The sequence below is a fragment of the Aptenodytes patagonicus genome, chromosome 5, assembly GCF_965638725.1.
Source record: "Aptenodytes patagonicus chromosome 5, bAptPat1.pri.cur, whole genome shotgun sequence".
Taxonomy (NCBI): domain Eukaryota; kingdom Metazoa; phylum Chordata; class Aves; order Sphenisciformes; family Spheniscidae; genus Aptenodytes; species Aptenodytes patagonicus.
This window is the reverse complement of record NC_134953.1, coordinates 74,221,431-74,247,698: the sequence shown is the minus strand read 5'-3', so window position 1 is coordinate 74,247,698 and position 26,268 is coordinate 74,221,431. Positions and strand designations below refer to the sequence as shown.

General features: G+C 43.6%; 1 protein-coding gene across 2 annotated transcripts; it reads right to left on the bottom strand.

Moving 5' to 3' along the window:
• Positions 1 to 3,637: 3,637 nt before the first annotated feature.
• On the bottom strand, positions 3,638 to 22,775 carry LMO4 (LIM domain only 4). 2 transcript variants are annotated; one of them, XR_012995523.1, is made up of 6 exons: positions 22,446 to 22,775; positions 19,887 to 20,125; positions 12,878 to 12,974; positions 12,369 to 12,524; positions 5,342 to 8,223; positions 3,638 to 3,864 (listed from the first exon to the last, which is right to left on the bottom strand). XR_012995523.1 is itself a non-coding variant. In XM_076340556.1 (5 exons), exons 2-5 carry the CDS (start codon positions 20,120 to 20,122, stop codon positions 8,215 to 8,217), a joined length of 498 nt encoding a protein of 165 aa, XP_076196671.1. In that variant the 5' UTR covers positions 20,123 to 20,125; positions 22,446 to 22,775; the 3' UTR covers positions 3,638 to 8,214. The 2 variants fall into 2 exon arrangements, 1 of the variants encoding a protein (XP_076196671.1); XM_076340556.1 differs by having other exon boundaries at positions 3,638 to 8,223.
• Between the last annotated feature and the right edge of the window lie 3,493 nt (positions 22,776 to 26,268).

Below are 26,268 nucleotides of genomic sequence, written 5' to 3'. Positions count from 1 at the left end.
TACAAGCTTTAGGTTTACTTTTCTTGTTGGTGTTATAGGGGGTTTTTTTTCCCCCCAAGAATCCTATTTTCTAAAAACATCATTAAAAATGTAATTAACTGGCTTATTCTTTGGAAAGTCTGCAATTGTTTACAAAAGAATTGCCACATAAGCTGCCACCTTTGACTGTGTTGAAGCGGGAAGTTATGCTCTTGTTTACAACTGTGCATCAATTCCACAGTATATTTAGTTTTGGTACAAGTTACATATAAAATTCTTACTGAGCTTAATGTTGCAGCAAATAACACATATAGTAAGCGAGCAGGATTTATCACTGGCTGTAATGTCATAGTACATATTCTAAATATATATGGTGAATGATATATACACACACACATGCAAACAAAATGGAAATATATTTAGTTTAAGAAGTGATGAATTGTGCTTGCTTTCATTATTCTCATTTTGTATGTAGGAGAATGGAGATCAAGCACATCCACGAAAAGGGTGGCTGGTTGGGATCGCATCCGTGAAGCAACACGCTCACCGTTGAGCAGGTTAGAGAAGAAACAGCACTTTGCTACCCACGGCACGAGAAGGGGGGGCCCTCAGGAGTGAGGGACCCAGTGTGCTTGGTGGGATACAAACAAATCCCATGGAGCCCCAAGATGCTCCCAGAAAGCATAAAACATCTATCCAGCTAAAACATCTCCCCCAAGATGTTTTATTCAAACTTCTTTCTTAAAGAAGGAAGTGGCAATTTTCCCCTTTAAATTCTTTTTTCTTTTTTTCTTCCCCCCCCCCCCCCCCTTTTGGTCTCTCTCGTAAACACAGAGGCCAGAAGGCTATGCTTAAATAATTCATCTCCAAATTTGCAATATCTTTTTGAACTATAGCAATTAAACGGAAAATAGAAAAATCAGCTCAGCATCCTGTTTGGATGTAATTAAAGGTATAATCTGTTCCATTTGAATACTTCAGTGCTTACCCTTCTTAAAACAACAAATAAGAATAGTAGCTCATTTGCAATATGTTTTTTTTTTTCAAGCCAGCTAAAAAGACTAACTGATGAAGCAAGAATAATAATTTTTAAATGTGGCATAAGCACAAAAATACCAGCTACAGCTTTTGAATGATTGCTGCAGATCCCAAGACTGATGACAGTTCAATAACAAGGAGTATAAGCTTTATGGCAAAACACTGAAGTCTTCCACTGTTTGGTATCAGCATCTTGATACGGCTGGTATAATTACCTATCAAATACATCAGTGGAATGAATATCAGAGGATATCCAAAAATATGTACGTGGGATGCATATCAGCTCAGTCTTTTAGGGGCTGTTTGATCTTAAGGGTTTTTTTCTAAGAATAAAAGACAAACACCGCATTCATTGCCCCTTTGTTTTCTATAAGCAGCTGATGATTTTACAGCACAATAAAATTAGCCTATTAATGGCTGGCTTATGAGTTTTAGCTGGAATTTTTTTCCTCCTACTGGACATTTCTCCACTGCTCAAAGAAATTGAAGTCAGGTGTAAAGTTAATATCTGCCTTGTTCATTTATTCTTCTGTAAGCAATCAAGATTTCCCCAAATCACAGGGCAATCTCTTGCCTTTCGAGAATGAATATAGGCCCTGTTCTCTCAATTTAGTTTAACAAAACAACTGGCATAAGTTCAATGGAACTGATGATTATTCTGAGAGGTTACGGCGAACCACAGAAGTTGTTAGCGAAAAGCTTGCTTGTAAGATCCCCTAAGAGGAAAAGTATATGGATATTTCAAAATGTAATTAACAGCGTATTCCAACAATGCGAGAAAGAAACATCGGCTGGCTTAGCTGCAGAGGAACCTGGCTGCACACGGAGAGCGTCGGCTTGCCCAACAGCCACCACTCCCTTCAGAGCAAAGGACACGATGGGCACCAGAGGGGACCACTCGCCGCTCACCGCTGCCGAGAAAGGCACCGGGGCAGGCTCTGTCTGCGGGGGCTCCTTTCACGCTGCCAACCTCACTGTGCTCGGCAGCACGGCTCCCTCCCTCCCGGGTATGTTCACTGGGTCCGGGACCCAGCCAGAAGGAGTAACTCTTTTCAAAAATGCCCATTTTCTCTCCGCTATAGCTCGCTCTCTCAAAAAAAAATTTCCTTTGGGGCAAGAATGTCTCAAACTTAGTTTTGGGCTTAATGCTATGGTTTGTAGGACTGTTTCAACAAAATTGTTGAGGTTTTTTTAATTTGTGGTTTTTTTTTTTAATTTAAATACGTAGCAGTGAATTAAAAAAAAATCCTAAAAAGTGAAATATTTTTTTAAACATTTTTAATCATTCAAAAAAATTGATTTTCAAGCTCAGCATTTGTAAGCTGAGGTGAACATCTAACGTAGCAGGGAAGAGATTTAAACAGATAAAATTATTACAAAAATGTAAGAGTGATATTACACATGGGAACAAAGTGGCACAATGGTCTACGAGGCCTGTATTAGAACGGTGAATATGAGAGAAGTTTAAGCTCAAATTTTTCGAAAGTTACTCAGCACCTATTAAATGTTCAGCCTTCCTGCGTGTGCACGTGTGTGCGGGCTTTGCTGTTTGAAAGCCCAGGCCCTTTTCAGGACTGGTCCTTCAGAGGCCTGAGCCCCCACATAGCGTTCCTCAAGCATCACCCTGTCACAGGGACAGCTCTTGTTTAAGTCACGGGACTTGACATCTTTTCTGACCTGGCTAAACACATCGCGGTATGGCCTGCGCGTGCCTTTCCAGTCACTAAAATGCTGCAATTTATTACTTTTAATACAGTAGCACTGAGAGGCCTCATTAAAACACAAAAAACCTCCAGCCCTTGTGGTGCCAGGCCCTCGCTTGCCCTTCAGTGGACAAGGTAGAGGCGAGCAGGGGCAAAAAAGCAACGTGAGCCACCAGGCAGGACGGAGGCTTACATCCCCAGCTACCGTCTCAGATCCCATTGCCTCCCCCTTGAACTGTGTAGCCTCCTGCACGCCAAAAACATTTCTGTGAACTTAATGCTAGGATCGCTGTTAAAAGAAACACAACAACAGAACCCGACTTGTTAAAAAATACCCACAGAGGAGGAGTAAAAAAAAAAAAAATAAATAAATCCTCAACACAGTCGCGCCTGTCTCCAGTAAACAGGACTTTTTTTTCAGGCCTTGGGCTCAGCCGTATGACCAGTCTACTGCAGGTGAATGAATTACTGACTGTCAGCTGGGCCGTTTTCACTGAGGTTTAAGCACAGGCATTTTACCTGCCATCTGCCAGGGGCTAAGAGCCTGCACACGCTGGGCGCGTACCGCCGCTCAGCCGGCACGCGGGCGCTTGTGTTACCCGCTTGCCACCTGACGCAGCAGTTTGCTCAGCGGCACTGCCTACCCCGATGGGTCACACTTCGGGACTAGGACCCAAGCCACCTCACCCCCCGCAAGGAACATCTCTGAGAGACATGAACCTGTTTCTAAATGAAGCAACGCTTATCTCATGCATGCCACAGGTGTGATGTCATCCCCTCTGGCGAAGGAACGAGGGTGTCTACAGCCTCCACTGTGCAAAAATGCAGGAGCTAAAGTTAACGTGTCTCAGACTTTGTTAAAATATGGTGATAATTAAGAAATATAATTACCACTACAAAGTTAATTCCTCTTTCAATTCTGACAAACAAGTTTTTAATTTGCACCAAAAATTTACATTTCGGATTTCAAGTCAACCGCGAACGGCTACAGGCTTGGCAGGGGACTCAAGGCGGTGGCTGGCGGCTTCTGCCAGGCTTGGGGGCAGCAGCACTGTGGCTTCCCGGGAACGTCACAGGCGAACAGTCGCCAGCAAACCCCGGGTGCGCACAGGTAAGCCGATCCGATTGCTTTAAACTGTCTCGCCTGTTGTACAAGTGCGAAAATAAGTCGTGTCAGATAAACTTCTGCTTTTTATTAAAAAAAAAAAAGAAACAACTTATAAGGTAATTGATTGCTTTCTTCTAGTCTTTTATTAGTTGTGATTAAGGAGGTATAGTAGCCCTGTTCACACAGCTCTAACAAGTCAGGACCTGCAGTATGTTTTTGGCTTGCGGCCCACAACTTGCAGTCCATTCTCAACAGAATCAATCTGAAGTTGAAAACATCCCCTGTAGGAAGCGTACGCATCCCTGCTTATACAGGAACAGAAAACAGTAATAACTTCAGGTCCTGTAAGTTGCAAGTTCAACTTACAGAGATCAGCCCCGACTTGTCATTGCTCTCAGCGTGTTCATGATGAGATCAGAGTGCTTCACGGAGGACTCGTGCTTTCAACTTGACAAGGGACATAGGTGAGCGTGTTACACTTCACTGTTACGCACAGCTCAGACTCCGCAGAAATAAATCGAGAGCTCCTCACTGTTTAACATGCAGTCAAAGCGCTGCCAATCTAAAATGGCTGATCAGTAATACTTTAATTGCAGTTTCATAGAAACAAATTGCTATTTAATTGCAATAAGCTCTTCTGTGGCTTAGCTGGACTGACAGTAGGCATACACCTGGTACTAAAAGTAACAAGCAGCAACAACGGTTGTCTGGTACTTCACGTACAGGAGGCCCAGGCAGTGAAATCAGACCCGGAACACATAATTTCACACTGAAGAAATACAATACTTAAAAAATATATATACAAAAATGTCCCGATCTCAATTTTATTTGTTAATTTAATAGAGCTGTTCAGAACGTAGATCCTTGCAAAAAGCCTCATGCTTGCCATATAACTACCAGCCAAAGAATTTGATAAAAAAATTTAAATTCAAATCATCTTTTGAAATGCCTGACGGTACTTGATAGCAAGTCATACTATGCCAGTGCGTGATTCTTTTTTTTTTTTAGCATTTACCCTAAAATGAGATGATGCAAATTTTATCAGTGTTAACTAACAGGGAAAAAGGGAGACAAACTCAGTGTGGTTAATATGCTAAAGATGTGACTTAATTTCATAGGCTTCATTTTGGTAAGACATTCGCACTTTATATTTCATAAGATACTGCATAACCTGTTAAAATATTTAAAGATACATCATGTAGGACTGAAAAGACAGTATCTTGTCACAAACGGAATTTGGTTTGGAAAGGCTTAGTGCCCCACTGCCTGCCAGGATGCGTAAATCTCATAACTAGACAGCTGGATAGGTAAAAACATTAAACCCATTTAGAGGGCAATCTTTTTACAAAATTGTTTCATTAATAAGAGTGACAATTTATATGATTGAGACGTTTAGATGCAGTATAGACAGAGCATTTTATCCAGGTTCACGAGGATGATTTCAGATTAGTAATATTTCCTTTGAATTTTTTTTTTTACAGCATTCATTTTTGAAAGTGAGGGAAGCTCTTACCGAATGATTATTTCTATGACTTTTCAGCAGCACTAAACGCACAGGGTGTGTTTCAGCCTCAGCGTAGCAAACGCATGCGATAAAAGGTGAACGTGGTTTTCCTTACAGGTCTCCTAAAAAAAGTGATTTTTCACATAAGGACAAAGCTAAGCGTTTCCAGTAGCCTTCTATCCACACCTACCGTCCCCATTAGAGCCTGTTTTATTGTCTGAAATGCCTCTGGTTTCAAGAAAGTGTTTTACCTAAAGCAAGAATACTACTTAAATATGTTCTATTGTATATTCATAGCTCCATTAGTCCTCCTCCAATTTAGCACATCAAAGCAAAGGCTTCATCACTTGCATGTGGATTATGCTAACATGAGTGACATTTGTAATCTTATAGGTCTGCAACTTAAGAAATGCTTTTAAAGTAAGCTATTAAATAGGTAGCTGTGCTTTACAAACGAGTCATATAATAGTTTATTTAAAGCCGTTAATGAACTTCAACCTCTACATCACTAAACGCTCTACTATGTTACTTACTGGAAGTTATTAGCTATCTTCTTAGCACTTCTAGGTTATATTGGACAACCAAAAATCTGTACGTGTTAGATTTAAACACTGTACCTTGAGTGCTTATACTGAAAGAATATAAAAAGATGTCTACAGTCTCACTAATACTTGAATTCTATATTCCTATGACTTCAAGTGTCTTTTCAAAGATATCGAAGCAGCACAATTTGCAGGACTCTACCTAAAGGCTTTAATGCCAGATCAAAAAGCTTAGAAACTTATTTAAAAAATATGTAAGTGCATTTAATTAAAAAGTCATACATAGCTTCATTTTATTGCTTTATGTGTTATGCAAGTATTCTTTTGTCTTTACTGTCTGATACTCTACATTGCGACATTTTCTTTTCTCTGCGACAGTCCTATTTTTCCTCAAGCACTGAAGTGTTAAAAGAAGAAATTCAGCAGACCTCCAATATACTAGAGGTCAAGAAGTAGAATCTGGAAAAAAAAAAAACCCTGCTGTTGGTTGTTCAGACAGACTAATCTATAAATCAGCTTTTTGTGTATCGGCATCACAACAAAAATAGTCAAGCTCACTCCGTAACCGAGCATGCTGAACAGTGAACACCTTCTCAAAAACAGAATTAAAAAAGAAAACATAACCATGATGCATTTCAAATGTATTAGTCTCCTAAAAAAGTAGAGTAGTTGTTAATATTGATTTGTTATTAATTGCGGCAGAGGCACATTCTAGGTGCTTGCAGTTTCCTGACTGAAGGCATGCAACACACAGCCGTAGATTCATGTTCGCATTCTTGCTACAAATATGGAAAGTCAAGAGTTTTTTCTCAAAATCGTTCTGCACAGCGCTACCGCCAAGCAGCTGATGGGAAAAACCCACTAAACGAAGTTGCTCCCTTTCTAAGCTTAGAGGAGGCTTCCTTGCTTTGGCGGAGGGAGGGGGGGGTGGTTTTTGTTTGTTTGTTTTCAGAGCACAGGTCATATTTGAGATCAGTTAGTTCTCAGAAATAGCCCGGGAAACGCGTTTTTCTTTCCTTAAGATTATCAGCGTTGAAAAGTTAGTCTCTTACCACAGCAAACACAACTTTATGTTGTTCAGATCAGAATAGCTATTGTATTCCTTTTTATGAATACTCAATTCTGGTGCTCAGCGTGATGTACAGACCTTTTGTTGTTTTTTATTATTCTTTGACCTCTTACGCTATATACATACACTCTGATGCTTGCACGCTCACAGACACATGCACACCCTTAACACAGGTGATTTTGCGGAAAGGAACTGAATAGAAAGAGACCGCAATGCCTGTACGCGTACCATAATTCACTGCAATATGAATTATAATAGACTTGCTGTTACCAGAATCAAGAATCTCAATGAAAAATAAAGACCGTTTTCAAGTAGTGCTCTGTATCCTTGCCAAAAGTAACACGGTTAAGTAGTTTAACAGATTCTTTACTGGCGTAAGACAAAAAAACTGTCCAAACCAAAAAGCTACTTTTGAAGGTAATTGACAATTAAGGTAATGACTACGTAAGATATAGTTTCAGAATAATGTTTTTAATGTAGTTTAAAAAAAAAAAAAAGCAAAGCTTCTAAAACCCATACTCAATTCAGTGTTGTTTGTTTTACTTTTTTATTATTTAAATACACCATACTAGAGCAAATGTCTCTGAAAATATCACAAATAAAAGATTTTTCTTCATTCAGCAAATTAGAAGTAGGTGAAAATTTCTACACAGTAGCTGCTATGAGCCTGACTTTTTTTTTCTTTTTTCTTTTTTTTTTTTTGCCATGGGAAGTAGCAACATTAGGACAAAAACACTTACATGCATACATACATTGTATTTTACAGAGATACAATAAAAGTGTTTGTGATAGAATATCACAAAAGCCACATCTTTATCTCATGTTCAGTTTGATTGAAACACATTTCCTTACAACACTTAAATATACAAAGAGCAAATAGAATGTTGTTAAGGTAAAACACAGGGTACAAACTGGCCAGTGCCCTGCTAATTGTTAATGAGGGTAGAAAGCAGATTTCAATGCTTCTTTTAATTAGCTTCATTAGTCATCTTCCCCACCCGCCCCCCCCAAGATGTCCTCCGGTGGATCTTTTTTCATTTTCTCTACAGTCTCCCATTAGCCCAGGTTCATGGAGTCCTTAATGTTCATATTCAGTCATTTTAATACACCAATAAATGTGGGAAGGGCAATCAAGAATAAAGAAGGTGCAATGGTATGGAGCTGGCATTGATGCTAGCTACAAAGGTGACTTGTCTACTTGGAGACATGGGATCCATCTGTGATGAACAAAATTTGAGATGAAGGCACGCATTCTGCATTACTCTGACCTTTTAGCAGACCTGTAAGAAATAAAAATGGGTATCTTAGCTAGAATACTAAATTTGAGATAGGAAACTGCAACATGACTGCTTTTGTCTTTTCCTTATTCACTAATCTCTTTTTTATTAGATTACTTTCCAACTGTGACTTGATTAAGGCTTTCTACACTATCCATTCATACTGCTAACGTTTCAACTTCAAATAGCAAAAAGCAAACATTTTCCGCAGTTTCACTACTAAAAAGAGCAGACAGGGGAAGAAAAAAAAAAAAAAAGAGACGACAACAATAAATAAGCGTATTTTCTGGTAACAAATTGTACAGTGAATAAGGTGGTTTTTCTGGGCCCCTTTTAAAAGGGAAGAAACATTATGCCATGCCTTTGAAGAAGCTAGTAATATGATCTTATAATTGGAAGAAATAGTGTGTAAAGCAAATAAGAAGTACAGCCAATATCCTCCCAAGGCAACTTTGGTTAATATGCTGCATTGCACAAGAGCTAAATATAGATATTTCAGGATTTTTCCCCCCCATTTAAAATTCCTCATCTGGTGTGTTAGTTAATGTTACATAAACATTTTAATATATGAAGTCAAACATGTGCTTTCACACTGGTGTTAACGAATTGTGATAATTAAAAGTGTCTAACTCAATAAAAATCTAAACTTTCGTGGATAAAATAGAAATGATCATCCATAGTCTTCAAATACAATCATCTGTTTGCAATTACCAAAATGAAATAATATATATTAGATTTTTATGGTTTTTAAATGACATTTTGCGCTTCCCAGGAAGTTCTTTTTTCTACCTTTCTCTAAGTTACTAAAAGCCCGAGGTCTATTAGTAACTGCAACCCCCCACTTTCAAGCTAATTAAAGTAGTAGAGGCTTGGAGGTTTAATTCCCCAGAGCTGAAGCTCAGTGTGAGAAAGGTAATTTGTCTGTCCAGAACAAAGATTAGGGAGCAGCCAGCAAGCATATTTAATAAATGAGCATCAAATATCTTCTACTATGGACACAGACAACACCAATTATGTAACTACAAGGGAATTGTTGAGTGATAGGTAAACTAGAAGATTTTTAAGATCTTCTGAGAGACATAGCCTAACTCATACTTTATTTGAAAGTAGAGAAGCTGAAGACAAGCGTTTGCTACGAACCTTGCCAACCAATGGAAAATTTACACTTTTAGTAGGTGGTAATACTGTTGCAAACAAGAAATACTACAGGAATTCTACCACTACCAAAAAAGCATAGAGAATTCTTGACAATACAGCCCCTTCAAGTGAAACGGCACACAGGACATCACAAACTGCAGGCAAGCAGTACCAAGTTTAGAGAAAACGGGGGGGCGGGTTTCAAACTACATAGCCAGCGATGGGAAGTTATAATTTACATGTGTGAATTGCCTCAGGGAGGCAAAAGGGCAGGAATAGCCAACATTGCTGCATTTGCCTCCTTAAAGAGAAAAGCAAGTTCTTAAACAAAGTTAGGTTGTGGAACCCCTTCTGCCTGCACCAGTCACCAACAGGCATTAACCCGTGAACTATATTAGGACAACAGTGAGTTCATAACTGTCACCTTCACAGACGCAACAAAAATGTGTTTTAAAGCTGGGAGTATGTCTCAACCTCTTCAGTTTAATAAAAAAAGCCTGTGAATATTCTGCTATGTCTATAATCTCTAGTGCTAGAATAACCTGGAGACTGATTGATCTTTAATGTTTCATAAAAAGTATCTGTTACAGCCAACTCTGTCATAGTGGAAGTGAGTGGCCCTAAAACACGCAGCTTTCTGGAAATCATCTCTGATGTAAACATCTTTAGACCGTTAAAAAGCCAACAGACAAAACACAACTCTTTTGGCACCTGCCCCTGTAGCTTCCAAAACTCCAGAAACCTGACAAATCCACGAATTATCAACTTGGCTCCTCAACTACATTTCAGTTTTCTGGGGTTCAGGTGCTCCACAATTCCCCTTTGAAAACTGGTAGGAGAACTTGCACCATTTTCTAGAGAGATTATATTATAATGAAAAAAAAACCCTAAACAATGATCTCTCCCCCCAATCTTCTCCCCAATACCTCTTCAACTGCCTCATCATTGACTGTAGCAATGCAGTTAACAGTCGGTGACAGGAACTAATAAAAACCCGTTCTCACTATTTTCTCTGCATTTAGCTTCTACCGGGCGTCTACAGTCGTGAGCTCTGCAAGCCCGGTCCAATTTTACTTCTCTTTTCCATGTTCTATGTTCCTCATCATGTCTACTGCTTTTATTGCAACTAAATCATTTTTATGTTTTGCTACGGCATAGTAAGAAACTGATAAAACTAAATGACAATTTAGACACCTATTTGAAGTTACATTAAACTTTACATTCGTAGAAGACAAGTGGATAAACCACTCTCTCAGAATGGCAAACCTTTTACTGCAGTGTATAAAGACGAATGGTTTTACCTATATTTTGAAATGGGATACCTACAAATATTCATTTAACAGATTCACTGCTAGCTAGTCTGTATTACAGATTTGTTTCATTAAAATTCACGACAGTATAAATCTATGAATCTTTAACTGTATTTGTACTTCCTTGAGAAGAGGCTGCACATTCTCCTCCGATCTTAATTATCTTTGTTCTGCCTAACTATATAGGACTTTTGTACTCAACTCTCTCATCACCTCGATTGACAAATTAAGTAAATAAAAAAGGCCCATGTTTTATTTTGATGTAATTACATTCACTGTATAAGACTTGAAAGAATACTTAAAATTAATCAGTAAATTTATGCACAGAAAAAAAACCAAACACAGATATTGAAACGTAGCAACACAACAAAAAAAAAAATCATGGAAATTAAAAACCAGTTTGTGTTTTCTTGGACATATTTCCCCACTAAGTAAAAGCACTAAAAAATATTCTGTACATTACAGAATAGATCAGCCTAGCATTTGTCCCAGATTTTTTTTAATCTTCCAAATTCCTATTTGCAGATAAATGTTATTTTTTGTGATCCTTACAGACATTAATGAAGTTCCTATTGTAAATCTATAAAGAATTACCAACTGAAGTGTGCACTTTTTGTTTCATTGCAATAACTCAGTGCTGTGTGATTGCCTGGGTTAATGATGAAAAAGTCAAATATACTATCAGAGCTGATGGAAAAATCTATCACCAATCTGAAATTAAAATTCATCTGTGGTCAATAAGATTTAATATCCATGCAAGTGGCGCTGTAAAGAGTAAATGAATCAATGTCATCAATACATAATCAGTATGAAATATGATGTGAATAAAATTATGTGCAAGAGTCATACATTCACTCTTTTCTGGACCAGGGTGGAATGAACAGTCTCTTAACTCAAGGTTGACAGTAATTGTTACAAATTAGGCACAGCAGTTATCAAAATGCACTCACTCGCATAGCTTTAGGACTTATTAAGGAGATTAAAATAGATCTAAAACTATCTAGTTTCAGAGTTACAGGACAACTGTTGATCAGAAATTTTTTTTTCTTCTTCTTCTCTATATGATTTGTACAGTCATTATTTACTCATTTAGCTAGAAACCAAGAGCTATCAACCACAGAGATATACAATCTCTAGTTGAGCTATTAGTGTTATGGAGCGATAAGAAAATAGCACTTTGGTTTTTAAATCTGAGTTGTGACATACAAAACGGACAAGAAAATACTTCTGAAAGAGTACCCCAGCATGCTTCCTCAACTAAAACCTTAATATTAAAGTGAAATACATTGGTTTAGTTCAGGAACCTTCTCTTCACAAGACATTTATTTCCATATTAAAGGATCTAATTTTCCTCCCACAGAAACCTGCTCTCTTGTAGCCCTTAATTTCAAGATTATAAAATATAATACTTTTCTTTGTTAAGAGTTTATATTAGCGTATGCTCTCCATTTCGCTTTGTACATAAGGAGTTCAACAGCTGTACAGATGCACATGCCCAAACGGAAATAAACTGACTCACCCTACATGGCATATTTAAAAGGTTAGTATTTTCTCCCCATACCCCGTGCCTAAGTTATTTAAGGTAAGTTCAGTTACTTAAAGGTCTCCTTGCAGGGGTGGGGAATGTCCACTATCAGAATGAAAAGAAATTGATCTTCATTTAGCTCTAATAAAGCTTATTAGTAATTGTTGAGTATTCACCTTCTGGTCTGGCAGTAGTGGATTACTCTGAAGTGAATTCAAATGGCCATTGATGAGAGCTGTAGGTCTATCATGTTCACAAAATAAACTGCCATTGATGTAGTGAAACCGATCTCCAGGGACCAGGCGATTCCGGCAGGTAGAGCATGTAAAACACTGAAAAAGGAAAGAGACAGCAAGTGAAACTACAGCACAAATTAAGTATGCTGCAGGTTTGAAAATTACACTTCAGAGACTGCAAGTACAGTTGAGATATGGAGCTGCTTGGTTTCTAGCATCTTCAAATACGGCATTAGTCTTACCTGTTGGGACTGTGCAGTGCATAACTCAAGTATAGTTTTACCGATTACGAGGGAACAAAGCTACACACTAAGGGAAGCTTTATAATACATACTCGTATTTCTAGTTGCTGCTTTGCATTTCATTCATAAGCAGATGCAGATTTTATACTAAAGAAGCACAGCAGTACTCATCAGCTACTCAAAAAACACATCGAAAAAAACCCTCACCTTAAGATGATAGACGTTGCCCTGTGCCCTCATGACCAGCTCACTAGCAGGAATGGACTGTCCACAGGCACTGCAAGCACCACTATTTCCAAATAACCTGAAACAGAGGTGACGATCATGAATAATTTAATACACAGGAGGCTCTAAGCATTTTTGCGCATCACCGCAATGGTTTATTACACAACTATTTTAGACTCCTGACCCCCATCTTCCGACTTGCTTACATGTCATAATATGAAAAAGTATATTTTTGTGTAACAACTGGTAGCTTCACCCTACCTTGGATGTGCTTACACAGGATTTAATCAGAAATATTGACTTACACCTCTAGAAACACAAACAATTCTGTACTACACACATTTTATCAGATTACTGGGTTCATCATAAAAAAAAGATACAATTCATGACTGGAGTTTAAATGCATTGTGTCCTTGAAATTATATGAAGAACTCTTTTGTACTTTAATCATATCTTGAGATATGAGTCATCAAAAGGGTTAAGAGGATTTGATTGTATATCTAAGAAGACATCATGCTCAGTGTATTGAAACTCCAGTAAACCTCCATCAGTGCAGAGTTTCCATTAGAAACTCTCTGCTATCCAGGTTGATATATAATGTGTATGGGTTAACCTTTTCAATCATGGTGTCAACACTTTAGATTTGCCTCTGCTCATCTCTTTCATCCTAACCTTCTCTCTCTCTTGATAATGAAATGCTTGCTCCAACTTCCCTCTATCTGCTCCTGAGTCCACAATTTAGATTACTTCATCTCTGCTAGCAACAAACTGAATGAAATTTCGATTTGAGCAGAAAGTAATTTACCGGGATCTGGACCCATTTGTCATCATATCTCTCTGGGTGTTTGCTGTATCACTGCAGTTTTCCTATGCAATCAAATGAGACCACAACATCTGCCATTGGGGGGGGGGGGGCACACGCAGTGGGGGGAGGGGGGACATAGGCAGAAGAGTGGTGAAGAAAAATATATACATAATTCTTCAAATCCATTTAAAGGCACAACGCATCGATTCAAAATATAATACAATAACAATTACTGAGTTCTACTTTTACAGGCTGCGTTAGCAAGAATTAGAAAACCTTTATTTGCTTTTGCGCGCGTCTCTAATATACACAAATATTTATAAAGACCACCACAATCATTTTTCAGTAAAAAAGGAAACTGAACTAGCTGGCAGGGTCACAGACCCACTTTTCTGCACGATGTAAAACATAGTAATAGGATTTACAAATTAGCGTATTGGTGTCATAATAAATATTAATATTTACATCTCCTTCCTGTCCAAATAAAGTCATAAAATTCTGTTTGTGTCAACCTAGGAGACGCATTACAACAGAATACCCGTAATCTGAATGATTGCAGTGTGCCTCTGTACAAAAATAATTGCTTTGAATTTTCAGAATCTGAGCTTGCAGAGGAGGCTTGTCATGTTCAAACTACTAATTTGCTGTCGCCACTTTATTGAAAATAGCCTGTAAGTTGTTATTAAATGTATCGACTGAACGACAGAGAGAGTAGTAAAACTGCCCCTTAAGATGGCTTTTAATAGGAAGCTGAGAAACAAATTTTGCAGCAGCATCGATTTGAAGAGTTCAATCAAAACTCCATTTCAAAACTAATTAGTCTGAGATCCACGACACATTGACACGGTCTTGCAGAATCACAGTGGTTACAAAGGGAAAGCTGAACTAATACATTGTCAGGACCTCCAGCCAAAGGGACTAAACTGTCTGGAAACTAAGGGTCCATTATTAGGGCACCTTCTAAATCAGGACCAGTTCCGAGTAGTTACTTGATGTATTGAGGTTACTTCCAAAGCTTTACGATATGCATTTTTCTTCCTCCGTTGTTACTAGTAATGAAGTTGGCACGTAGAAAAGGTGCATGGGAAGCACGGCAAGAGGAGGCAGCAAGGCACTGTTACATCTCTAGAGCAAAGATCCAAAAATCTAGGGTAAGGGGGTGGCAACAAGGGCACTGCTGGGTAGGGTGGAAGAAGAAAGCCAAGATGAACAGACAGCATTACTTGTCCGGGAGAACCTGAACCTGGTGAGCTGTCTCTCGCAACCCCCCGTACAATTGCACCACCCAACTGAAAACACAGCTTTCGGAATACTGATCTCATTGCACTACTTGTCTTCATCAAGCATTCATTTGTTATACGATTCTCTCTGACTAGAAGTGGTCGTACACCTTGAATGTCTGTGAATTCTAATAAACGGAGTCAAACTAATCCAGAGGCTTTCCACACATCTTAGGTTTTCCCTAAGCATGTTCCCAGAACAATTCTGTTTTGGGAAGTCACTTCAGCTGAATCTTCTGCTAAAATTCCTAAAAATGACTTGCAAAGTCAGAACACCTTTCTGCTGCTTTGTATTATTTACCAGGAAAATTAAGCTTATTTTTCCTTCTCTACTGTTATGAATGGTTTTGTTCTGTAATACCACTGACAGGAAAAAGGTTTTATCTGTTAAAAAAAATGTTATTCCTCCTTACCAGTAAAGGAAGTCTTCCACAGTAACTATTCTATACTGAAAAAGTTGTTTCACATGGTTTCTGAGAGGCTGGAGAGCTAATTATCTAACCAGGGGGACTGTCCAGGACAGTATTTGATTTAAAAGGCTTGAGGCTTTAGGTGCTCAATTAAGTAGCTATCGGTCTCAGACTGGACTTTAATGGGCTCTTTTCTCTTTAACTGCAGCAATGGGTAGAGATACCCCAGGTCAGGCTAATTAAAGCCAGGGGACTCTTTAATTGTGATGACAGAATTGGTTTCAGTTTCCTCTTTGGGTCCTCAGTCCAAGAAGGTCATTAATATTTCAACATTTGGGCAATGCAATCAATCACAAACATCAAGAGGTTCCCTGTACGGACAAGGCAGCTCTTCTACACTCAGCAGCATTTTACCGAGCCACCTTAAATTAACTACTGTGTGGTTCCAACACAACATTCCCCACACCCCCAAACACACAAACGCTCCTGGATTTTTGGGGGCTTTTTTTTTTTTTTTCAGAACTTTCACAAGAGTGAGAATGAAGGCAGCAAGAAATCTTTTCAGCCCAGTTTCCTGTCTTGCTGCTCAAGCAGAAACACATCTCTAGCAACTTATACTAACAAAATAAGGTTCCAGTTGTTTCCAAAATTGTGGAGACAGCTTTAAGTGCTCCGATTCTTGCACCACACGGTGCACATTTATGCCCACAAATATATATCCAAGCCCGAGCAAAGAGAAATGCACATCCAGACCTACTGATCCAGAAGCGATTGGTGTTTCTGTACATTCCCTATATTTAATCTAAATTCTGCACCAGCTATATTAAATGTAACAAAGAAAGGCAACACAGAAATTACGCCTGGAGCCAAGTCCATTAAAGGTACTTCAGAATAACTGGAGACCAAGCACCTTAAAAGCACCAGAAGCTATTGATACTTAAAAGGGGGGCTGTGCATAATGGCAAGTGCCGCATTAGAGAAGGGGAAGGAGGAAAAAAAAAAAAAAAAAAACAGCCAAATTACGCTTGGTTAATTCAGAGTAACAGATCTGCCCCCAAGTGAATTGGAGGCCTTGAATTAATTCTGTTATGACAAATCAAGATAAACGTTCCCCCTAAATTGCATGCGATTTAATTAATTTTTGAGATCCTGGTTGTTTTTTTTTTTTTTCCTAGCTAATAGTTCACATGCTCCTGTGCTGTCATTGTGCTTGAGTGGGCAGACTTCAAAGTGATATTAAATAACCAACTATTAGATTTACCTAGCACGTCCTATTGGAAAAGTGCCATTTAATTACCTAGCCTGTTCAATTAAAGGGACAGCATTCCCTGAATATAGCAGCTTGCCGCTGATTACCAGGGAAATGAACCGGCTGCCCGGCGGCCCCCTCCCCGGCACGGCGCGGCGCGCACTGCGGCTGCGGGCGGGCGAGGCGCCCCGCGGCCGGGCTCCGGCGCGGCCCCACGCACCCCCCGCGGAAGGGGCCGGGCGGGCTGCGCCCACGCCGCGCTGCGAGGAGCGGGCGCCCGGGGAGGGGAGGGGCCGCGGGCGCTGCCCCTTTAAGACGCGCCCGGGCAGCCCCCCCCCCCCCCCCCCTTCCCCTTCCCCACCACTCCCTGCTCTCTCTTAGAGGCCAATTTTGTTAATTAAATGTTTTGTTTGCGACGCGGCTCTCATTCATTTCGGACACGTCATTCCGAGCAGATCTAAGCCAGGGACCAGATCTCATTAGATAAAACCTATCAGAACTAGGAGAAAATGGAGGAGACACTAATTAAAGCTTTTAATTGTGCGGATTCGCTGCCACGCTGCTGCTCTATCTGGCATCGCAAGGTTGGGAGGGCTGCGCTCCGCTCCCCTCCCTGCAAACGCGCTGCTCGCGGTGGGGAGGGAGGGAGGGGGGGAGGGAGGGGAAAGGACCGGGATTTTCGCCTCCCTCTCTTTTCCCAGGAACCTTGGCTTTCAATGAAAGCTGCCGCTGTAAGCTCTACGGCTAATTTGTTGTCGGGTTTTGAGGGGAGGGAGGGAAAGGGGAGTGTTGTGTTGTTTAAACAACAACAAAAAACCACATACAACCTCAGACGGTTAAAAAAGCTCATTAATAAATGGCCCCGTGGTCTTGGCCCGGAGGAGTCAAGTCCCTTTCACCTGGCGCCTACCGGGCTGATCGATCCTCTTTCTCATTTTGTCAGTCGTGTCTAGCGTGCCCCCGCGTCTCCGATTAAGAACTGTGCCCGTGGCTCTTGCCTGGGGAAGGGAATGTGCCACAGCAAAAAGCCCTACAGAAAATTACGAGGGGGGATGGCAGAGGGGAACCGGAGAGACTCGCTGCCAAATGGATGGCATCGCCTCCGCAACCAAATGAGGCCATTTCAAGCAAGAAAAGGGCGAGGGCCTCGCTCATGCCAGCGCGACCCACGTGGAAGCCTACGAAGTCCACTTCCAGCGGGAAAGCTGCAAGCTAACTCAGCCCTGGCAGGGCCAGGCTGTCCTACCCCACCTTGAGCGTACGGTGTCCAGTTCAAGTTTCAGAAAGCATCTGTCAGAGTTATTTTTGCAAGTCAAATTACACAGATCTAAAGAGAAGTCAGGCGATAGAACAAGGAGATCAATTCAAACCCCTCATCTGATAAAGCATCCTATTCATAATCGCCTACATTAAAATAAACGAGTATTAATTTTTGGCAACACAAAACCAGAGGGCTGCGATAAGCTTGCCTGAACTTGCCTCTGGGATACAGTGGACGCATCTTCTCTTTTTAATTAGTAGTAATCAGACATGAGGGTTTGTTTGATGGTGTTGGTCGAATGATGAATCTGTACTATTCAGTGCATCTTAACAGTAGTGTCAATTTTTCCACTTCACACGAGACTCCCTAACACCGTTCTGCTCTATTTAATTACAATTCTGCCAGGCTTAGGCTTGTTGCTTAGGACGATGACCGAAAAGCACCATTAAAAACCCCCCATGCGCTGATTTTCTAGCATTTCTCTCTAAAAATACCCCCAAAACTAGCAAAGCTAAGGCTCCCATTCCTCAAAGATACCGAGGGCTGCGTTTCATCTACTTAACCGACCAAAGATGCAGCCATGTTATCAGGACAGAGGCTGCGCTACCAGAGTGACCAAGTCTTAACTCTGTCTTTTGAGACTAAGGAGGTCTCCACACGCATATGCACGCATTCAGTACAGTCCCGATCTTCTCAAACAGAAGGCAAGTTTTACAACATAAGCAAACTTGTAACATTTTGTGGCTGATTTCTTTTTTTTTTTAATTATTTTTTGAAAGGAAGGGAAAAAGTGGAACTTTTTGGCCATCAGGGTGAAGAAAAACCTGGGTTAACTCTTGACATTTACTGTAAATGAGAAGCCAGAAGCATTTAAACAAAACACAATTTGTTTTAACTAAGCGCTTCTGTTATGCCGGGAAGGTATGGGGCTTTTTTGTTGTTTTTTTTAATTACTGAATGTTGAAATAGAACACCTCCTTGAAGCATTCATGTGCATCAGTCTATCAAACCATTTACTCAAATTAAATGTGTAATCCTTCAAAATGCCTCCTTTTAAATTAATGAGTTTAAGTAGCTTGAGTTCACCTGAAAAGATCGTACGGGCACCTGACCTCATGAATTCTTTCTATTAATTATATTGGAAACTCGTTGGAAGGGATACTCTGCGTAATCTCACTGTACCCCAACAGATGCAAGATTAATAAGGCTTAGTTCCCCCTCCCCAAATCTGTGGCATTTAGAGCAAACAGCCTCAGAAAAGAAAGTGGTAAGAAATAAAGGGCAAGAGCATATCTCTCCTCTCCTGTCGCCTGCATTTTCTATACTGGAAGTTAAGAGAAATGTCGGTTCAAAGCGGCTCCCTAACAATGCGAAGACAAACATTGTACCATCGGTTTTGGCTGTAAGTAGAATCGGTGGCCCTCCAACTGACGGTTAATCAGCTCTTTCACAAGGAGAACAGAGAATGAGTCATTCTGTTTCCACTCAAAGGAGTTTAAAGGTGCTTATGTAAATATCATAATTAATCAGATACTAAAGGCAGGCATTTCATTATTTAGCACCTCTGCCACAGCCTTATTTAAGCCCTACGATTTTAACATTTACCGTTCAGATATGCACACTTCTCCTTCAACACTACAACAAAGCAGATTAATTTAGCCTCTCTGATTGCTGTTTATTTTTAGTTAGGACTTGTTTTGTGCTGACAAACCACTTTAAAGTTACAGTCGTCGTTCCGCCCCCCCCCCCAACTCTTCCCTCCACTTGGCAGCCGCAACTGCGCCCCGGGCTAGGCGCTAACATCCGTCTCCGCACCCGCACGTCTCCCCGCTCCTAATGAAGGAGCGATCCCGAGCCAGCCCAGCCCTCCACCCCGCGCCACGGGCACCCACCTGTCTGCCCGCCAGAAATGAAGGGGGGGGGGAAAGGGAAAAAGGCAGGGAGGAAGGGGGAAAGCGGTCCCCGCCAGCCCGGCCGTCGCCTCACCTGATGTAGTCGTTTCTGCAGAGGATCATGCCGCTCTTGGTGTAGCAGGAGGTGCCGATGTCCCCCAGCTGGGCCTGGCAGCAGGAGCACTTGAGGCAGCGGCTGTGCCAGTAGCTGTCCATGGCGTAGAGCAGGAAGCGGTCGGCGATCTTCCCCCCGCAGCCGGCGCACCTCTTCCACGAGAGGGAGCCCGCCGTCACCGGGGGCGGCTGCGAGCTGCCGCCGGGGTTCACCATGGCCTGCGCGGAGAGAGGGGCGGAGGCGGGTCAGGGACGGGCCGGCAGCGCGGCGCACCCCGCCCGCCTCCCGCTTCGCCCGCGGCGGGGCTAGCGCCGCTCCCGGACCCTGGCGGGGGGCACCGCCGGGCCGGGGGGACGCGGGGCAGGCCCGGGGCCGCGCAGCGGGCGCGGAGGGGGGGGGGGGGGGCAGCAGAGCGAGCGCCCCGCCGCCGCCCTCCCCCCCCCCCCCCCCCCGCTCCGGGCGTGTGCAGCTGCAGCTCACAAGTCAGGAACAGTCCCGGGGTTTGTTTTGCTTATGAAAAAAAAAAAAAAAGTGTGTGAAGAGTGAAAAAAAAAAAAAAAAGAAAAAAGTTGTGAAACTGGTTTTTCAGTCTAGGAGAGACCCTGCAGGCTCGGGGCGGTAACGAGGGGCTCGGGACCGGCCGTCCAGACCTCGGGGCTTTTTTTTTTTTTTTATTTTGGAGACATAGAACCACTCCAGACCGAGGACACTGGCCCGAATAATAGATCATTGAACTTCAGGACGCCTGTTAACTTCCTACACAAACATACTCAACTTTTGTCTCGCTAATCTGCCCTTGATCAGCAGTTTAAATGCTAAAGCTTTGTTACTCCAAAAAAAAAAAAAAAAGTTTACCGACGGTAGGAAAGCGGCAGGATAACGAAGTGCACCGCTCCGGCTGGAGCTGCTCTGGCCGCCTCCAAAACTGCTACTAAGGGCATTTTTCACTTTCTAATAAATGCTTTACGCAAGCAGGACAACCGAGAGATAATATAGGAATCAATTCATAAAGCTTACTCTAAACCGATTAATTTGTTGCCTTCAATCCAGAGTCCAATAAACTCCCGGTGTTCCTCCAGTCACTTATACTATAAAAAGATCAAGTTATTTACTGCCAATTAAGCAGCATGTTTTGTCTTTGTCCTTTGTAAGCCGTATGTGCTCATGCCGAGGCATCTGGCTATCTCCTAAGGACCTTCAGACCGATACCTCCAGAGCAGCGAGGACGAACTTTTCCTGCCACTGGCCCAACTCGGCTGCAGGAGGAGGAGAACTGAGGCCGATTTTAAACACATACTTCCTCAGAAAGAGTACCTGGAGGTATGTCCAGTGACCGCACAATAAACCAGAAGAACTGCACCAATTAAGCTGTAACAAAAACCCCGAGACTTTGGAAAGAAAACCACTCTAAAAGCCATTAGCATTGCATTTATCCGAACGCACCATATACCTTTATGTAAATTGATTTCTGATGCATTTGTTCAAGGAATTGCCTTTTGTTACAGTTTCCAGCTACAGCCTAAATGAATCTGCATTTCCTGCTCTGAGGCTTTAAACCGTTTCCCTACGCTTTAAATCACTTCGGATTTCTTAAAAGAAAGAAAAAGACTCCATGCCACCACCTTAGCCCGCCTTTGTCGAAGGTAAATATATATAAATACAAACTGGGAAACGTTACACTGAGAAAACCATCCAGTAACCCCATTAAGCTAAAGCTCTTAAGGACAAGCAATACCTTAATGCTGATTAAATCTAAAAAGATGAATCAAGAGGACTGACCAGAAAGTGACTCCCTTGATAACTAAGGACGGGCCCTCATCAAGTTTCATTTAGAGTTGGGGGGAAAAAAGCTTTTAACTTAAATAGGCTTACTCTAGTAATTACACAGCCAAGCAATTTAGGTCCTGGGATAGGAGTCAGTGAAATAGAAAGCAGAGCTGGAAGCTAGAGGCAAAAATCCCCCCCCCCCCCTTTAACAGTGTCTCTGGTGTTTTTTTAATGGAGACCAAGGGAGGGACAAGCGGAGAGCTGGCAATTTGTAGTACAAAAATGGATGCTTAATTCATGTCTTGGTTTTAATTAGGTGATTCACCGGATTTCTCCTGGATTGAAACAAAAGACCGTGTAGGGGGCAGGAAGGGAATTGGAGAGGAGAGAAATAGAGAGCTCACTTTGATCTTTTCTGCCACTGTTTCAGAATAGTGTTTACTACGGGGGAAGCGAGTGCCCCAGCCCGTGTCCTCCCCCCCGCCCCGTCCCCTCCATTCACAGCCGAGGCAGGCAGAGCCCCTTCCCGGCGGCAGCTGCAGAGGGGGGGGAAAGGAAAGCCGCTCCGAGCGGCGTCCGCCGCCGCCAGGCTTTGTACGCGGGGGCCGCGACAATGCCCGGGGCCCGCGGCTCCCCCCGCGCCCGGGGCGCCCCGCTCCGCGCCCCTCCGCCGCGGAGGGCAGCGCGGGACGGCGGCGGGGCAGGGGACGCGGGCACGCAACCGCCCACACGTACGCTGGAAAATAAGGGGTAATTACCGGCACTTCTTACCTGCTTCCCCTCTATATTGCAAAAGGCCGGGGAGCAACGTCGCTCGGGGTGCCCGAGGAGGTCTCCTTGCAAAGAAACAAACACAGCGCTCGCCCTCTCTCTGGCTTTCGGGAGCGCTGGAGGGAGCCCCCCGCCCGGTGACGGGCAGCCCAGGCTGGAAAAATATAGATATTTCTATGAGAGGCGTCTGCCTGGGTCCTTCCTCCAGCTCCCGCTTCCCTGGAGGGGAGCTGCAGAGCTCAGTCCCTGCCGCTGAGCTGCACACGCAGGGCGCCGCCGCCGCTCGCTGCTGCAATCGCCGGGTAAGTTTGGCAATGTGGCTTCACTTTGTACCGCTTCCCCCCCCGCCCCCCCCCCCCCCACCTCCGCCCCCTTCTCCGGGCTGTGGCAGCTCCCGAGCCTCCCGCGGCGCGGAGCCGGCCGGCCGCGGCCCGCCGAAGCGCCTCAGAGGAGAGGGAGAGAGCGAGCCGGCGAGTTTGAGAGGGGCCGGGCGCGGAGCTGCTGCCGGGGATCCTGCGGCGGCGGCGCTGGCAGGACGCGGGAGGAGGCCCCTCTGCCTGCGTGAGCGTGTGTGAGTGTCTGAGAGGGAGAGGGAGAGTGCGTGCGTGTGTCCCTGCGCGCGCGCGCGCGTGTATGTGTGTGTGTGTGTGTGTGTGTCCGTGTGCGTGTGCTCCCCGCTGCCCCTCACACATGTGTTACTGACAGAGCAGAATCCCAACTACACTCCGGCTCGGCTCCGCCGTCAGCCCGCCGCAGCCAATCCGCCCCCGGCTTGTTCAGGCGGAATAATAAAACCTGCCAATCCCCGAGAAGACAAAGGAATGAGTGAAAGGGGAGGGAGGGGAAAAAAAAAAAAAAAAAAAAAAGAGGCGAGAACGGGAGGGGGCGAGGAGGAGGAGGAGGAGGAGGAGGAGGGGAATGGAGAGGAATGGAGAGGAAGGAGGGAGTCAGGTGGGCAGCGGTGGCCGCGCCGCCCGCCCGGGCGCTGAGGAGAGGCGCGCGCGCGCGGCCGTTAGGGCGCCGCCCGCCCCGCTCCGCTGCCGGCCACCAGTTGAGAAACTTGGCGGCGAGGGGCCGTCCCGGCTGCCCCCGAGCCGGCCGCCGCCGAGGAGAGGCCCGCTCCGCCCGGGCGGCGGCGGCCGTCAGAGCCCTTCCCGGGTGCTGGGCGCTTCCCCCGCCGCCGCGGCCCCGCCGGGCCGGGGCGGAGGCGCTGAGGGGAGGTGCGGCCCCGCGGCAGCGGGAGCCGGTCCTCGCCGCCCTCCTGACGCCCTCCGGTGCCTGCGGCCTCGTTCTGCCCCCCCCCGGGCCGCGCACTCCCGTCCTCGGGGCGGGCTGGCACTCGGGTCCCGCGCTGGGGCGAGGAGGAGGCCGTGAGAGCCGTGCCCGCCTCGCCCCTCGGGTGGAGAGGGCCGTGTCGAGCCGCCGACTTTTGGAAATGGCCCCGGTGAAACCGTCGGGGAGCTATGCTTAGGATCCGCGTCCGGATACGGCCCGCTATTATTAGCACCCTGTAAAAGGTTTAAAAGGGTTAAACTGCCGCAATTGGCTGGCAGTTAGCAGCACGGCTTGTCATTTGAGAAGACAACTGCATTTCTGAGGAAGAAGCCCGGGGATGATAGCAAATCAGAAGAAGTAATGTTCAGTAGGGGCACTTAAAATTGGAAAAAAAACCCCACGTATTAACTGCACATTTTTGAGGCCTAAGCGCAGCACACAGGGTAAGGAAAAGTACAGCACCGTATAGCTAAAAAAGACCCTCGAAATAATAAAAGTATCTATAAATGTGCCATAACTAGTGGGTGTTATCCCCGTGAACAGTTATTCCTGCGAGCGGTGGGGATTTGCCCAGCTGCTAGAATAGGCTCTTGCCTGGTATTGTCTCGCACAGGGCATACGCGCGCCCGTCACGCAGCATACGCAAACGTGCTTCAGCGAGCGAGCCACAGCTAAAGAGATAAATTATACATTTCCAGGATCTGTGAAAGAACAGAAAAACTTCACAATACGAGTTTCTCGATTCCAGACTGCTGACGTAAGTAGCAGCCAATGCAGTGAGGAGAGTGGGACTGGCTGGTCAGGCGCCGCTGCAACTGCAGCAACGCAGGGGCAGCTGCCCTGTGTGCACACAGGCTGGCGCTGGCCTGCGCCACAGGAGAGGGCAGGACAGGTCCTGGCACCGCTCGGGGGGGTGCGGTTAATTGCTGTTGTCGAATAAATATTTAGTGATGGCAGCGTGACTGAATTAGGAGTTTGTGTGCGTCCACCGTCTCTCCGTTGTCCAAGGCAACAAAGTCTTTTAAACCTGTTCCTGCTGGCGGCTAATGTAGAAGGGATGTACCCGTACAGGTATACAAAACTTTAGCCGGGAATATTTATTTACAAGTAAGTGCATTGGTACAAAAACGCAGACCGACTTCCCTCTGACAGGCCGACTGGTAAGTCTGGTCTGGGGAATCACAGCCCAGGTGTACTTTAACCACATCGCCACCTGTGGGCCTCCTTCATTTCTGCATCTCTGGCCTTAGCTGGACCACAGAGACATGAACCCAGTAACCAGTTAAAATTTAAGGAAATAATGTCTAGCTAGGAAAAATGTACGTGGGAAAACACAGGATGTCGTAGGTATGTTTTGTTTCTAATTACATAGCAAATAAAATATCGGCATTTGAATGGCACCGCAGGTATGATATAAATGCAGGAGAAAAGTCTATTTCTGTCTTTCTCCATAGACTGGGATACATTCAGAGTCTGTGCATAAAGTGGACTGGGAGCTTGTGGAAAGCTTCCGTGGGGAAAAGGGGGAGAGGACCGGTGTTGTGGTTAAAAATAATGTATTTTTTTAGCATAGGTCTATGAAATATATCATCTGGATGTAATCTCCATGTACATACTACATTTAAACATACGCAGCAGTTTTAGATTTGTTATTTAGGATCTGATACAATTTAAAATATATAAAGTAACAAGGCATGCTACAGATAATCAACAGTCACTGTTATTCTAGCTCTCTGACGGCTAAGAGCACAAGAACGGAGCAAATGCCAAGCTAAAATAAAATGTAAGTTGTCTAATTATCTAAGCCTGTAATGGCTGGAAGCTACCAAATCCAGACTCTGGAAGAGCCATCGGGACCTCTCCTTATTGGAAAAGATATTCTACCAAGAAACACTGCCACAGGCACTAAAATGTTTACTAGTCTTAAAACTGATAGTGATACAAAAAATGGGAATTACCTTCTCAAGGACCAGAGTTTTAAATGGCTTAATGACGTCTTCCAAATACCATTGCAACGTTCATGTCTTTTTCTGAAACCTGATCTTCACTAATTTTTGGGATTAATTTTAACAGAGGAAATCTTAACCGAGAGCATTTTGCAGGGCAATAGTTTTCTAATTTTTCTTTTGTGCAGCATCTGCTGTTGCTGTGCTGTCATCTTCGTTATGTTTTTCATTGTCTATGTGCCATAATGTAATTAGTTAGTTCAACATCATCTGTGCTATTAGATGAGATGTTTCTATGGTAAGTTAACATAGTTCTGTGTAATTGGTAGATTTCAGCAGTAAGCATGAATGTATCCATCAACTTTAGGTCGATTTGAGTCCGCAAGATTTAAATTCACTTGGCATACGTTATCCTCGAAGACTGTTAATTTTGGCTGAATGGATAAAAAACACAATGCAGAAGAAAATCTGGCTGCTTATATCGCGGTACTGTTGGAGTCGGGGAAAGGAAAGCATAAAATTGCTGGCTTAGTAGTTGCAATCTGAACGTCTGGAAAATGTTACAGCCTGTGATCCAAATCATTCTTAAACCTAGACGTGCC

Excerpts from the sequence above, each read along its gene's own strand:
- LMO4 (XM_076340556.1), bottom strand. The coding sequence starts at position 20,122 with ATGGTGAACCCCGGCGGCAGCTCGCAGCCGCCCCCGGTGACGGCGGGC. Across the intron at positions 12,975-19,886 it reads TGCAGAAACGACTACATCAG|GTTATTTGGAAATAGTGGTG; the intron begins GTGAGGCGACGG and ends CCTCTGTTTCAG. Across the intron at positions 12,525-12,877 it reads GCAACGTCTATCATCTTAAG|TGTTTTACATGCTCTACCTG; the intron begins GTGAGGGTTTTT and ends TTCCTTTTTCAG.